This window comes from Arctopsyche grandis, chromosome 2 (genome assembly GCF_051622035.1).
Source record: "Arctopsyche grandis isolate Sample6627 chromosome 2, ASM5162203v2, whole genome shotgun sequence".
NCBI lineage: Eukaryota > Metazoa > Arthropoda > Insecta > Trichoptera > Hydropsychidae > Arctopsyche > Arctopsyche grandis.
This window is the reverse complement of record NC_135356.1, coordinates 30,110,652-30,125,560: the sequence shown is the minus strand read 5'-3', so window position 1 is coordinate 30,125,560 and position 14,909 is coordinate 30,110,652. Positions and strand designations below refer to the sequence as shown.

The following is a 14,909-nucleotide window of genomic DNA, read 5'->3' as shown; positions in this document are numbered from 1 at the left end:
AATTATTATTATAAGCTTATTTATTTGTAAAACAGTAATTTAACTTAATTATTAAAACACAAAATGCATGAAAAAATTTCCTTTTAGGGCTTCGCCCACGGCGCTCCCTGAGCCTTTGCCTTCTAGGGCTTCGCCCTCCGCGCCCCCTGAGCCTTTGTCTTCTAGGGCTTCGCCCTCGGCGCCCCTCTGAGCCTTTGGCCTGTAAAAAATAAGTCGAATCGGCGCCTATGAATCGAAAAAAAATAAATCGAATCATTGGTTCGTTGAAGGCTGCGCCCCATAAACTGCTTAATGGGTGGTGAATTTTGCTAGTTTTTTTTTCAATAATACTTAAATCCACATGTAAGTGGTCGTACGCCAAAAATTGTGCTTATTTTGTCCTGTTATGACATGATAGAACAATTATGGTGACATTTTTTAGACATCTTTTCAGTGCAGCCATGCGAAATATTATTATATGAAATTCACCCATGCGAAATATTGTCTTAACGAGAACTCGAGTGCTAGATGTTCCGTGATCGAGATTTTAGTTACGTGCGCGAGATCACTTTTTGCAGAATAATCCATTTACCAGTGATAACAGCCTTCGAATGTAATTACATGTGGCGCTTTTATTTTAACTGGCAATTTTTTACGCTTGGGTACGCGATCAATAAATATGACATATGTAGCTTCAGTGTTAGCCGGTAGGTGCGAGGGAGTGCACTTGAATATTTCACGCGCCATAAGTGATCTACAATATATAAAAACGAAAGACTTTTGGTATTACCTCACATTAATAATTTTATTACTAAAACAACAGAGCGAAATATGAAGTGAAGATTGGAGACTATACGACGTGGTCGAATAATGAGATACGCCCCAAGGTCGCGATCAATACTTTGGGACAAAGGAAAAAGCTTCAGTGTTAGCTATGTAGCACGTGCAAGTAAGTACACTTCAATATTTCACGTGCCATACATAATACATTAAAATATTTGATATCAAAATTAATAAATATCTTTTCCAGATGAAGAAATGGTGGTCTAATTGGACAATCTTTTGAATCCGCTGTTTCTCACATTCACATTCTTCGGTACATCTGGTGAAAATCATTTCCGAAGACTGCTGCTCCGACTCTGCTGTTCTGAAGACAGGACTGCTCTGACGTGAGGTCATTGGAGATTTTTCACAAAAATGTATGTATAAGTAGAGACGGGGTCTTACAACATAATAATGTAAAAGTACTTAAATCAATATCTATACTATTTCGTTATTTCAGAAGAATTCTACATGGAAGATTCATCTGAGTGCACTATCTTTTGAATCCGTTGTTTCGGTACTCACATTCTTCGTTAAATAAGATAATACTTTAATTACTAACTAAAAAGATAAACAATAAAATAGAAAATGATCAGTAATATTAAAATAGATATAGGATGTATTGTGTACATTATTTATTAACAATAAAAAGCAGAACGTTTTTGACTTTTATAAGAGTAAAAAATTCCCACTTCCAGTTCATCAAATTTGTTTTTTTTTTTATTTACATGACATTGGTGGTATGAAGAGTATACTGGTATTTTTTCATGAAGAGCACACATATTTAAAGGGTTGAAGAAAAATCGAACAAGAGAAAGATATCACTTTTGGTTGATGTATCTTCAGTAATTTTGTATATTATTTGGCATTGAGGTACTAGATACATAGCTACCTTACCTTACTCATTGCACATCTAGAAGCTTAATTAAGGTAAGCTAAAACTTCTTGATATGCAATTTTAGCTTAATACACTGAAAGGTTTCCGAGACAAACTTAATAAAACTCGAATTGTTAAAGTACTATACCGGTTGAGTAGGGTTTCTGGACTCGACTCTACCCGGCCGGGTAATGACTTAAAACTCGGATTCGGGATCCGGGCACAAAATAAAATATAAATAAACTTTGAATTTAAAATCTGGAAGTTTTTGATTTTGATTTTGGACCTGGATCCATCGGGTTTTCAAAATACTGAACCCGATCTTCGGCTGAGGTAAAAATAATACATAATAACAGAGTTGCTAATATAATTATTCGTCTTTCCAACTTACTTTCCGATCACATTAATCTCTTTACGGTTACACCAGATCACCTGTGACACTCTTTCCTTGGGTTCTTTAAAGAATGCTCCAAAAATGTAAGTTTATCAAAAATGTATCCATATATGCCGCTATGTTGGTCTGTTAAAATTATTCTATAAATTGTATATCGGCGTTTGTAATTGGCCAGAAAGGCGCATTAGTACCAGGTATGTATGTGTATGTAAAAACAAAATAAAGCTTGTAAAAAATGAACATAAGAGCAAAACAAAAAAGTATCATGTAGGAAATAAAACCAGTACATTTTCATAACGAAAAAAAAAAAAGGAAGTAGGGAAGTAGTCTTGCCTTGCTCCGCTCGAAACCCAATAGTTAGGTCGACATAGCGAGGCCGCTACGAACTCTCTTCACTAATCCTTTGCTCATCTCGTTCAGTTCACCTCTTTGCCGTGGAGCTTCAACTATAGAAATTAGTCCTTGCGAGTTGAGCGGAGCTAAGCTAAGCTAGGAATGACTGACGTATACATAAATGAAACTAATATAAACCTTGTAAAAAAGCACATACCGACCAAATTTTGCCCCACCCCTGGAAAAAAGGTTAAATGAGGTTCTCAAAGGATGATTTTTAGTTTTGTTGGTGCTTATTGTTTATACAGGCGCATCAGAGCATCTACTATAGTATACATACTTACAATAACACACGGCAGTTACATGACTGGCCCTACGTCATGTTCATATTAGTTGAAGGCCTTACGACATGGTCGACTTTGGGTCACCATCTTGAGTTGGGACCGATTCGACCATGTTGGTGACGACTACTTTACTTCCTTCCAACCTGTTACATTAAACAGCGTGTTTACAACAATACCATCATTTAATTTCTTTTGCTGGGAGAATTTTCTTAATTTTCGTCATTTCCGCCAATGAGGAGTAAGGGAATAAATAAAAAATAACGCTTTTGTCTCCACTGTTTTGGGTTTTCATTCCATACATGTATAATAAACCCATTACAGTGAAGCCAAAATAGAATAGATGTTACATTCAATTTATATTTTATTCACAGTAAACTTATTAGAATACATTTACAATAAGATCATTATCATGAAGAATGGCGTGAATTTTTGGTTCAGTCTTTCCTGTGGTAAAAGTGTAATCACCTAAAACCTTATCAGTCTCCCCCGCTTCGTATACACTGAGGTTGATCTTCTTCAACTTTTCGGCACAACTGAGCGGCAATTCGACCTCTGAATAAATCGGGCTGCCTACTGGAAACAGGCACAGATTACTCTCCAAATACTTTGCATATATCGGCAAAGTGATGCATTCGATTTCGGCCGTCCTGTCATTCAGTGGTATATCGGGATATTCCAAGAGAAGTGCGGCCTGTCTGGCGCAGCCCTGAGCGATAACTTCGTCAGGAGAGACGTTGCTTAAAACAACAGCGTCGGGGAGAAGATCAGAGACCATCGTTTGCAGTCTCGGTATTTTCATCGAACCTCCGCACAGAATAATCTTGTTTATTTTGCTTTTGAATTGACTCTCGGCGAGGAATTTTCGCACGGGAGCGACGCAAGCTTCAACCTTGGACAAAACCACATTATCGAACCTTGCCCTCGATATGTTTTGACTCCAATCTATACCTTCGTATAAAGATTCGATGAAGACGTGAGCCGAGTTTAACGTCGACAGGACATGCTTGCAGTCGTTGGCATAATGGAACAGTTTATCCATGGCGCGTTTGTTTTCGTTGGGATCCAACTTCCACCTTTGATAGAACTCCTTGGCGATGTAATCGGCCAAGTCTTTTGTTATGTATTGTCCGCCGATCAATGTCTGATGGGAGGACTCTTCGATTGTGAAAACGCCAGCAACTACTCTTACGACGCTTACGTCGCAAGAACTGCCCCCGAGACGGTATATGAGCACAATCTCCTCTGCGTTGCTCTCGTCAAAGTTGTATGCTAGCATGGCGGCTGCCGGTTCGCTGATCACTTGCAGGACGTTGAATCCGGCGAGTTCTGCAGCCGTGACCACCCGCTGTTGGCATTCATCCGACCAGTGTAGAGGTGTGGCTATGACTGACTGCAACTCTTCGTCTGTACATGCGGCGTGGGTCGCTATGCTGAACATCTTGCCGTAGAACTTTGTCGCTATCTGATCCGGAGTGAGAGTCATCACGTTGTTTTCTATTTGCAGTTCATAGTTGTAGGTGTTTTGGTATGATACGATCTTGCAATCATTCTTGGCTAGAAAAAAAATACACCATTAACTATAGTGTTTTAAATTTGGTTACGGAAATGACTACGTGAATCACAATCCAACTTTCACAGATACAGATAGGAATGCGGCGATTCGCTAAAAGAAGCAATAATTAAAAGAACAGGGATAAATCGACATTTTTATAATGACTACTTAGCAGAGGAGCCACTGCATAAATCTAAGATATATCGAACCTTGCCAACGGTTTATAGGATATGGAAGATGACGATGTTCTCGCTTTGCTACACGACGACAGAGAAATTGTTTCCAATGAGTACCCGATCGAATTAGGAAGAAGCCAACGAGTAAACATCGTCAAAGAGTAAACATCTTCATATTGAATGGGCTGAAGTCCAACAGACACGTGCAGACAATACTTAAGATACGTAACCTACACGGAAATATATGGGAAAAAAGGATATTTAAGAGTCTTCTACACCGTGGATAGAATTGATAAACGGTCGTCATTAGATTGCAAAAGAAGTGAGGTGGACTGAGTCGACTGGCTTTGAATAGTCTCTGCTGTCGTTTGAGACCGATTGATTGATTATTCAGTTTTTGTTAATAGAAAGTGAGACGAGCAGATTAGAAATGGCGAAATAGCAATAGAACAAATGTATATGCTCAAAATTTAACCTTACCTTCTGCAATATATAGCACGTGTACTATGAAAATCTTTCATTATTCGAGCATTTTATTATTTCGATTAGTATGGCTATTGAATCATGTGTTTTTATTAATATATATGTGCGAGTATATGGGGGTTAAATGTATAGTGTAAAGCGATCAGCTGATTCGAGTATGAAGCGGTTTGAGATTCTTACCATTCAGAGCTGATATTTCTTCTGGTGAAATTTCGCTGTTGAATAGTCGTTTGTTGCTGGTGATGACGGTCTTGCGACGAGAGCCGCTTTTCAAGGGAATGCAAATCTCTATATCCGGTCCATTGAAGACAGCGGTTGCTGGAGTCACTCGGTCACCGGAATCGTTGGCGATAACTTCCGTTTTGCCATCTCTGCTGAGCGCCAGGCATATAGAGCCGTTTCCAAGATGTACTCCGAAGCACGACGTCATTTTGCAGCTTGTGAATTGATGTTGATGCTACACGACTGTAGGTTATGTCTGCCCGAGCAAAACTGACGTACAACGCTCGACTGGACAGAGGCACCACGCTTACCAGTGCTGCCAACTGTGAAACATGTTTCGCAGTTCGAATTACGTTGTATAATTTTGTATCACTTAATTCGAAGTAAATATTTTTGATTATCGAAATGGACTGATTCAACCGGTAGACGGATTATTTCGCACATTGCGATCGTGCACACGACAATCTTTGCCACAAAAATTGCTAATACGGAATATCTGGCACTCGAATTCTTTTTAGTATGGTAGTTCACGAATGTGTAGCTCTCCTTGAATGGAATTTTCGAGTGCCAGATGTTCCGTGATCGAGATTTTAATTAATATCATGTGCGAGATCGCTTTGTACGGAATAATCACCGAACCAATTTAACTATAGCAATACCTTAATAATGCTATTGCCCCTACAAAAAAAATTCAATAGCTAAAATATTATTATTCAAAAATGTATATAATATTTACATATATTGAAATAAAAGCACGGATTTTAACGTATTTTTCTTATAAAATAGCATTCAGCCCCGCAATTGAAAAAAATGTTTCTTTTCATTTATTGGTTACGTCCATACTATCGATATCTACACCCGATATTCTCGAATTTTCCATATCCAGTTCCCATATTGTAACTTGTGGTTGCTATTTAGGAACTGGTTATGGAAAAATTCGCAAATATCGGGTGTAGATATCGGTAGTGTGGACGTAGCCATTGAAATGACATTAATCAAAATATCTAGAATTTTATTTCATTCTTTCGATTTGATGACCTCCGATGACTTTGATGATTGGGGCGTCGCACCATTGAAATAAAATTCAATAAATAGTTTTTGTTGAGATTTTTATATTATAGTAGTGTTGTGCCCGTTGACTTCAACGGGTGACTTCGGAAAGGAATAAATACACAAATTAAAATAAAGTTTTATATTATACATATATATAAATATATTGTAATGTAATTTATAGGCGCGCGCGCGTATTAATTCGCCGTTCACCCGTTCGAAATGATGAATGTGTGTGTGTGTGTGTGTGTGTGTGTGTGTGTGTGTGTGTGTATGTGTATGTGTGTCACCCGTCGCTCGGCCTAACGTCGCATGCCTGTCATCGCTCACCCTGACGTCACATGACGCTTCAAACCTCCCCCCCCCCATTTCCCCGCGTCTTCTCGACCATTTCACTATGATTGGCTGTGTGTTGACGGTCTGGCACACACATCGCGTCCGTTTTTATATATATTATTATTATTTCAAATAACTTTTTACATTTCGTAAAAAGATATTCTAAACATATTAAATAATCAAAAATTTCCTGCATTCATGACTTTTCTTCCACTGTAGTTCATTTAATATATTGGATTTAAAATAAGGTTTAATAGATTTAGCCTCAAACAAATAAACAAACTTTCAAGTGTATTTCAAAGATATCAAAACTATATTCATAATATATAGACAAAAATATTAGTTTTCTTTCTAGCTATTTAATTTTAAGGCTTTTGATTTTTGTTTTATATAAATAAGTAAATTTTGAAATATGTTGATCATATAAAATTACATCAAATATCGAAGACATGCTAATATATTTGTTGGTATGTGGTATTCAAGCTGTTCGAAAATAGCATACCGCAGAATGTTTCTAAAAATAATCATACCTAAACGTGACTTTAGTGGGAGAACCAGCATTTCTCGACTATTAGGTTTATTTTTATAAACATTTTGTGATAATTATTTTATAATTTAGAAAAAAGTAGATTTACTAAGAACATCTACATATTATTTCTTAGTGCAAAATGGATTTACCGGACACAGATGCTAAATACACAAGAATGTGCAGTGAACGCACTCTTCAAGAGGAACAAAAAGGATTTTTTCAATCCCTAGTAGATGTATTTATTGAAAATACGGATGCGGAAACTTGGATGTCGGAATTGTGGAATAAAAACGTATTGGGAATAGATTTTGTAGCAGAGTTTATAAAGAACAAAGATGTATGTAACACCTCAATTATTAAATCATAATATGCATTTTATTGTATGCTATACTATACCTTTTCTTGATTCGCAGATTTTTAGTAAATCAATAGAAATATTTTCAGTAAAACCGATGTATCGTAAGAAAAACTTGGAAATGTCAAATAAAGCAAGAACTTTGGGAGTGAAAGAAATGCAATCTTCTAACTATCAGAAAGCACTTTTGTTATTTAATCAAGCTGTCATATTGTCACCAACACCGGGTGTGTCTTTTGATCATAGTATGCTAAATTTCAATTAATGTTTCTTAATTCATATATAGAATATAATATTTTCACAGAATCTAACGAATTCTCGATCAACATTCCTCCATTGACTTCAGCATTGTGGTATAGATCAGAATGTTTAATGAAAATGAACAAATTTCAAGAAGCATTGAATGATCTGCACATAGCAATGAAAAAATCTTTACCAGAAGAATATCGAGGAGCTCTTTTCCATCGACAGGGCGAATGCTATAAAAGTATAAAAATCATTTATACGTATTGAAATATATTAATTTAAAGTTGATTTGCCCGTCGTTTTTGTATGGCATGATATAAAATTAGAGTATCAGAATATAGTATACCAAATTGTATTGTTCTAAATATAAAACTGTAGATGTGCATAGCGGTCAAACAAACAAATATTTACCTTTACATATACACAGGGCTTAATTTTTGAAAAAAAAGGTGCCGGAACTCACTTCTTGTCAAGTTTCTTATTAGAAAAGATTATATTCAAATTATATTATATAGAATATTAGTTTGAAATGTAAAAAATGCTGAGCATTATATGGGAAAAAAGTCTATGTATACTATTGTAGTTTGGTTTATATTCTAGGTTTGAATGATATCTCACGAGCAAAGATTTCATTCAATTTAGCATTAAAATTCTTGAATGAAAATTCGGCTCTCTATACGACAACCAAAAAGGAAGTTGATTCTATTCAACAAAAAAAAGTTGAAGAAAATTCTATAAAGACAGATAAAAACAACAAAAACCAAAGTTATGGTATGTAATAATTATTGTTTATATGTAAATAAATCAAAGCATTGAAATCAAAAATTCAACAATTAACTTTTTTCAGAAGATCAAGCTTTCCAACTGATAGCTGATGAATTTATTGACATCTCTCAAGCCGACGGAATGGTAATATTTTCATCTTACTAATTTTGTAGCGTAAATCAAAGATGCAAACTGAACATATATTGATATTTCGATTTTTAATTAATTCATTGATCAGAATAATATTAATATTTTAATAAATTCTGAATTTATATAATTTTCAGAACTTGAATTTCAAGAAATTTTTTTTCTGATTTATGGATTTATAATATAAATCATAATTAAGTTCAATGAAATTCATCTAGTTTAAGAATTTATATTTAAATTTTGTTCATTTCATGTACATAATACATTTGATTTCCAATTGCTTTGTATCTTTGATATAAGTTTTATACACATTTTAAATAATAGAAAAACATTATTCATTTTGGTTATATATTTTTTAATAATAGGGTCGATTCACAATAGCAAAGAAAAACCTATCAATTGGAGATAAAATATTAATAGAAGAGCCGTACGCAGCATGTTTAAAATTTAACTCATATGGTACTAATTGCTATCATTGTTTTAAAAGGTATATTGTGATACATTGAATTTGCGTTAAAACACCATGAATTATTACAATTACTTAATAAGTTTTTGCAAATGCATGTAAGGTCTCTACGGACATTTGATTTTCCATTGATTTCCTCGCGCAGATAAATCAATGGTAAACTTGATCATCTGTAGACACTTTCTCATAAGCGATTGATTTTTTACTTGTTTTATATAAGCATATATCTTAGTTTAATATTCATTTGCGTCATTAGCTTATATGTATATTGTGCGATTTTTTTTGAATATTATTTTATATGTATGTATATACAAAATGAAAGCTTAAATTAATATAAATTTCAGATTGGAAGTTTCTTACGGGTGTCCTGATTGTGCCAATTTGGCTTTTTGCTCATCTAAATGTTGTGAAGCTGCTCTTGAGTCTTATCATAAATATGAATGTTCTTTCATGGATATGTTTATCGGTACTAAATTTACGTATAAATAGTCAAAAGTTGTCTAATGTTCGAAGTTTACTGCTTTCTATTGATTTTTATGTACCGAAATATTACTAATTATTATCTTGAATTGATTGAAATGTAAACATTTAAGGTTCGGGCATGTCAATACTGTGTATTATAGCAATGAGAATGGTTACACAATCTGGTTTGCAGAAAGCTTTGCAGATATACGAAACACATTTCCAGAACAGAAACAATATCGAAACTAATAATGGGCATAATCTGAAAATCTGCAGTGATAGTGAAAAAGAGAAATTGATATACAATTTGTGCACGCACACTGAATTGAGAGAGCCGATGGATTATTTGAAACGATTTTTAATGGCGTTCTTTTTGTTGCGATGCTTGCAAAAGACCTATTTCTTTTCAGACGATATGTCCGGAACTGAAAACTTTGAAAGAGATCGTAAGTATTTGTAGATGTTGACTTTTATCAAGTTAACACAGCTAGAGCTTTTGAGAACTTTAAAATATAAACAAACAGAAGTATGACTTTAGTCTTACTAAAAATTTAAAATGTGTGAGTTTCTTTTGTTAACGTTTAAATGTGTTTTGAGAACGCTTCTTACATTCCTCAAATATATAATATATTTATATATATACTATATATGAAAGTTCACAAGTTAGACACTGATTATTTATACAATATATAATATAGTACATACTTAAACATCATAGAAGTAGAATACTCAGCTTCCAAAAATGTTGCTACAAAAACTCTGCGCGGCAGAGTTTGTTCATTCTTTGCTAAACTTCGTCTCTCTCTCTCTCTCGTCTCTCTTCTAACTTTCCGTCTCTCTCTTCGATGGCTCACTTTTAGACGATACTTTTGTTAACAATGACCATTCTATGCATTCTACTCCTATGTTAAACATATTCATATGCGGTCTCCGTGACGGGCCCGAATGTGAAATGCCCGAAAACGCAAATATCGGAAGGCAAAGATCGAAAATCGAAAGATCTTAAGTCGAAAGATCAAAAAAAAAGGTGCATGGTAAACGGTACATACTCACGTACATACTGACTTAATTTGCGCGAGCAGGATACAACAGGAACAAGAGGAACAGGCTTTTTGTGCGCGCGCAGAATACGGGAGGAAAAGCCTGTTCCTTTTGTTCCTGTTGTATCCTGCTCGCGCAAATTAAGTCAGTATGTTCGTGAGTATGTACCGTTTACCATGCACCTTTTTTTTTATCTTTCGACTTGAGATCTTTCGATTTTCGATCTTTGCCTTCCGATATTTGCGTTTCACATTCGGGCCCGTGAGGTAGACCCATTCATATGTACTGTGCTATATAGTAACTCAAGAGGAAATGAAAATTGTGGCATTACTTCTACACAACATACAAATGTTGCAATTTAATGCGCACGAAATTGAAGAGATCCAGAGCACGGAGCAAAATAAACCCAATACCAAGATAAAAACACGACCGATTGGTATTGGAATATATCCAACAGTTTCTCTGTTCAATCATGACTGCTACCAAGGAGTGGCTCGGTAAATATTCACTATACATAATTCAGATTCATTTTTACTCGGAACTTTTTACACTTATATTTTATCTTATGATTTAGGTATTTTGATGGGAAAAAAATAATATTACAAATGATGAAACCTGTTCCGAAGGGTGCTATGATTCCAGAAAACTATGGTCCAACGTTTACCAAAAGAACAAAATATGCAAGGCAACGTGTTCTTCGGAGCCGATATTGGTTCAAGTGTCAGTGTAATTCGTGTGTTGAAATTTGGCCCAGCTTTGATCAAATGGTTCAGAACAAATCTGTCAAGCTTCGGTACTAGTAGTATATTAATTTAATAATACATATACACAGTGGCGGACTGGGACTGAAATCAGTGCTTGCCAGGAGCCAAAGGATTGAAAAAATCTGTCTCCCCCCCTCATGGATGCGGTGCATCCGCTCTAAAATCGCCAGACAAATTGAACGACAGATTAACGGACGGCTGCTTTAAATGCAATTCTCGTCTTCTCGAATGATAGATTGCACATCAGATGACGGGTAACCTTTCGATGTGCACAGATGCAATTATTAAAATTTAGTTGGATCTCTTACACTAAGCGACATACCTACCCTGTATACGTTATGTGCTTCTGATACTTTAGTTCCGAATTTTGCCTTATTAAGAGGGCTGGACACCAGCGCCTTGTCCATACAAACGTATTACACTTCTCCCTTCCTCAATTATGGCACTAGAGAAATTATTTTTTAATATGCTATAGATATCCACCATTGGGTTGCATCCATCGTTTTATTTTTTTGATTAGTTATTTTTTATAGGAGCTAGGAGCCGCCAAACATCAATAAAATCGCCTCTTTTTTACACACACGAAAAGAGTCCAGCGTGCTTATTTAACGGTCAATTAAAAAAAAAAATACGCGCATAGTTGCACAGAAAATATCTTTCTCATACCGATGATGAAATTTTTTTAAAAATTGGTCCAGTTTCGGAGGAGAAAATAGGAGACTACGAAACCTCGATTTTGTCAATTTAAAATACGTTTTATCTGCTCGAAGCGCAACTGCCGCATTCACTCAATATATATATATATATATATATATATATATATATATATATATATATATATATATATATATATATATATATATATATATATATATATATATATATATATATATATATATATATTGTCGCATTCACTCAATATATACATTCACTCAATAAACATATATATCGAAGAAAGAAACGGCAAAAAAATTAAGGTTTCGGGGGTACAGCCCTCTTAAACTCGCCAGAAAAATCCAACTCAATTTCAATAATTACCATTTTAATAATTGCATCTGTGCACATCGAAAGGTTACTCGTCATATGATGTGCTATCTATCATTCGTGAAGTCGAGAATTGCGGTTAAAGCAACCATCCAGTTAATCTGTGGTTCAGTCTGTCTGGCGCTTGTCGATCGTTTGCACCAAACCCCCTATATTTCTATATACATACATGGATCTGTCTAGATTAGAAATAGATTTTATATTCGGAAACTGTTTAAAATTGTGTACTTAAATCTTACTATATTGTCGAAGTACATATAATCAAATGCTATTTTGAAAGTATGAAGTATATTTAAATCGCTGGTTGATGATGAATCGTCCTATCAAAATTGTTTTAAGCAATTCAGTTTATATTATTCACGGAAATTTGTTTATTCCCATTTTTATTTCAGCAGGTAGTTGTTACATAGGTATATACACAATCTTGAGGTTGGAAATGGGCCCGGCAAAAGGGCCCACGTAAATATTGAAACTTACGTTTCGACCCTTATAAAAAAATTTAACCGATCCTTGGGCTGTAAAAGCAGGTATTAGTTGTTTGTGTATATCGTTAGAAATTTGTTTTGTTGAAATACCCAAACTTTAGGTCCCTAAGTGCAATATCCTATAAATTTTTACACACGTGAAATAGTAAAAAGTTATTTAATTTTGCTGAGGGCCCATATTTTCTAACAGATAGTGGGGCCCACTTGCCATCAGGCAATGTCGTTTGTATGGCCAGTCCGCCACTGCATATATACATACATAATATATGTATAAATATGTTTCACTCACCGTATATGTATATTTTTAGCTGCTCTACCCATCTTTGTAATGGAAAAATAGATAAATCTTCGATTAGTTGCACTGAATGCGGCACTGCAATTGATGTTGGTTATGTTCAAAATAAAACTGAACAGATTACGAATCGTTGCATTTGTAAATATGAGGTATGTGAATGTAATTTGTTGATATATTGTATGAATTTCTAAATACTGCTTTTTAATTATATTGTAGGAAGCTGAAAAATTGATGGAAGAACGCAAATATGGCGAAGCAACAGAAATACTTTTGAAGGCTTTGGAAAATTTTCACAATATTGCTCATCCACCGCACTTTGAAACGCATAAAGCCGAACAAAATTTAAGGACATGCTTTATTGCCACGAAAAATGGTTTATAAATATGTGGATTTGAATTTTCAACTGTTCTGTGTTGTTTTACTTACAAAATAAGTTAGAGTTATCATACGTCCCTTTTTTCTTTTGATATTTCCTGTTGTTTGAAGGCCTGACAGGTTTATATCTATGTAAAAAATGAAGGCCTGACTCCAATGTGCCTTTCTAGACAAACATTGCAATATTTTTATTACATAAATCACTGTATTTCAAAACATGAACATGATATTAATAATTAATTAATTAATCAATCTATTGAGACATCTATGGATTTAGATTTGTACATAAATCTTTATATATCGTACATAAATCAAATTCAGATATTTGTGACAGCGGATAGGATGATTTTTGGCAATTTTGAGAAACCGTTTCAACAATGACAATCAGATTAATTGGCAAATTCTGATATGAAAAGATCAACTTGGAATCACAAATATCAAAGTCTAACCAGCAGTATTAAAGATTAGCACGGGACCGAACCCAGTAATCTCTCAGTGCTAAATATAAACGCAACTACCGAGCCGTACTGCCGGCTAATATGTACATATAAATGTCCTGGTTTTCACTTTATATGTTTATTGATTTGTATTTTGCTTCTTAATTGATGTTTTTTTACATAAAAACATGACATTATATTATATGTATATAATGTCAAAATAAAGAACCTTTGTTTTGAATTTGTGGCCCCTTAGTTCTAAGAAATATGTATGATATTTTTCCCAAAAAGAACTGTGGAAGAATAATGTGTAATTGATAGAAGCCTTTCGATATGTTTTACATATCATTAAAATCAACAAAATACTTTATTCTGTTACTAATTATTACTGTTAAAAATTATTTATTGTAAATGTGAATTGTTTTAGTAGCATCTACAAACATATGTGTACAATGTTTTAATGTCAAATATATGTATGTATCAATCTGTGAATATTCCGGAAAGATTCGGATATAATGTCATGATATTGTATTGCAAATCCTTGTTTGTGTTTGTGTGTTAGAAATACATATGTATGCTGAAAAATACAATATACAAGATTTTGTTTTGATATTTCAATGGGAATAAGTAATGCACAAAAAGTTATCTTTAACATATATGAGCTTTATTCAAATCATTTGAGTCATTCACTTGTGTCTTTACAAATTATCGCTTCGTTCTGGTCTGTCTGCTGTATTTTTTTTATATTTATACATTTATGAATGTTTATATATATATATATATATATATATATATATATATATATATATATATATATATATATATATATATATATATATTTATATTATATATTTTATAAAATCAAAAGATATTTTACATTTTAAGCTATAAGACTATGACTTTGATAAAAATATGGCAAAATTATTTTCA

General features: G+C 34.0%; 2 protein-coding genes across 3 annotated transcripts; one reads left to right on the top strand and one right to left on the bottom strand.

Annotated features, from left to right (window-relative positions):
• Window positions 1-3,086: 3,086 nt before the first annotated feature.
• LOC143922590 (heat shock 70 kDa protein 14-like) lies at window positions 3,087-5,509 on the bottom strand. Its single transcript, XM_077445895.1, has 2 exons — window positions 5,141-5,509; window positions 3,087-4,303 (listed from the first exon to the last, which is right to left on the bottom strand). Exons 1-2 carry the CDS (start codon window positions 5,388-5,390, stop codon window positions 3,129-3,131), a joined length of 1,425 nt encoding a protein of 474 aa, XP_077302021.1. The 5' UTR covers window positions 5,391-5,509; the 3' UTR covers window positions 3,087-3,128.
• A 1,557-nt stretch (window positions 5,510-7,066) lies between these two features.
• Window positions 7,067-14,583, top strand: LOC143922547 (protein-lysine N-methyltransferase SMYD4-like). 2 transcript variants are annotated; one of them, XM_077445818.1, is made up of 13 exons: window positions 7,067-7,143; window positions 7,231-7,434; window positions 7,511-7,679; window positions 7,757-7,939; window positions 8,299-8,469; window positions 8,549-8,607; window positions 8,976-9,097; window positions 9,421-9,542; window positions 9,670-9,984; window positions 10,878-11,076; window positions 11,154-11,372; window positions 13,181-13,316; window positions 13,384-14,559. In XM_077445818.1, the coding sequence occupies exons 2-13, from the start codon at window positions 7,237-7,239 to the stop codon at window positions 13,546-13,548; spliced, it is 2,058 nt and encodes a 685-aa protein (XP_077301944.1). In that variant the 5' UTR covers window positions 7,067-7,143; window positions 7,231-7,236; the 3' UTR covers window positions 13,549-14,559. The 2 variants fall into 2 exon arrangements, with proteins under 2 accessions (XP_077301944.1, XP_077301943.1); XM_077445817.1 differs by having other exon boundaries at window positions 7,074-7,143; window positions 8,546-8,607; window positions 13,384-14,583.
• The last annotated feature ends 326 nt before the right edge of the window (window positions 14,584-14,909 follow it).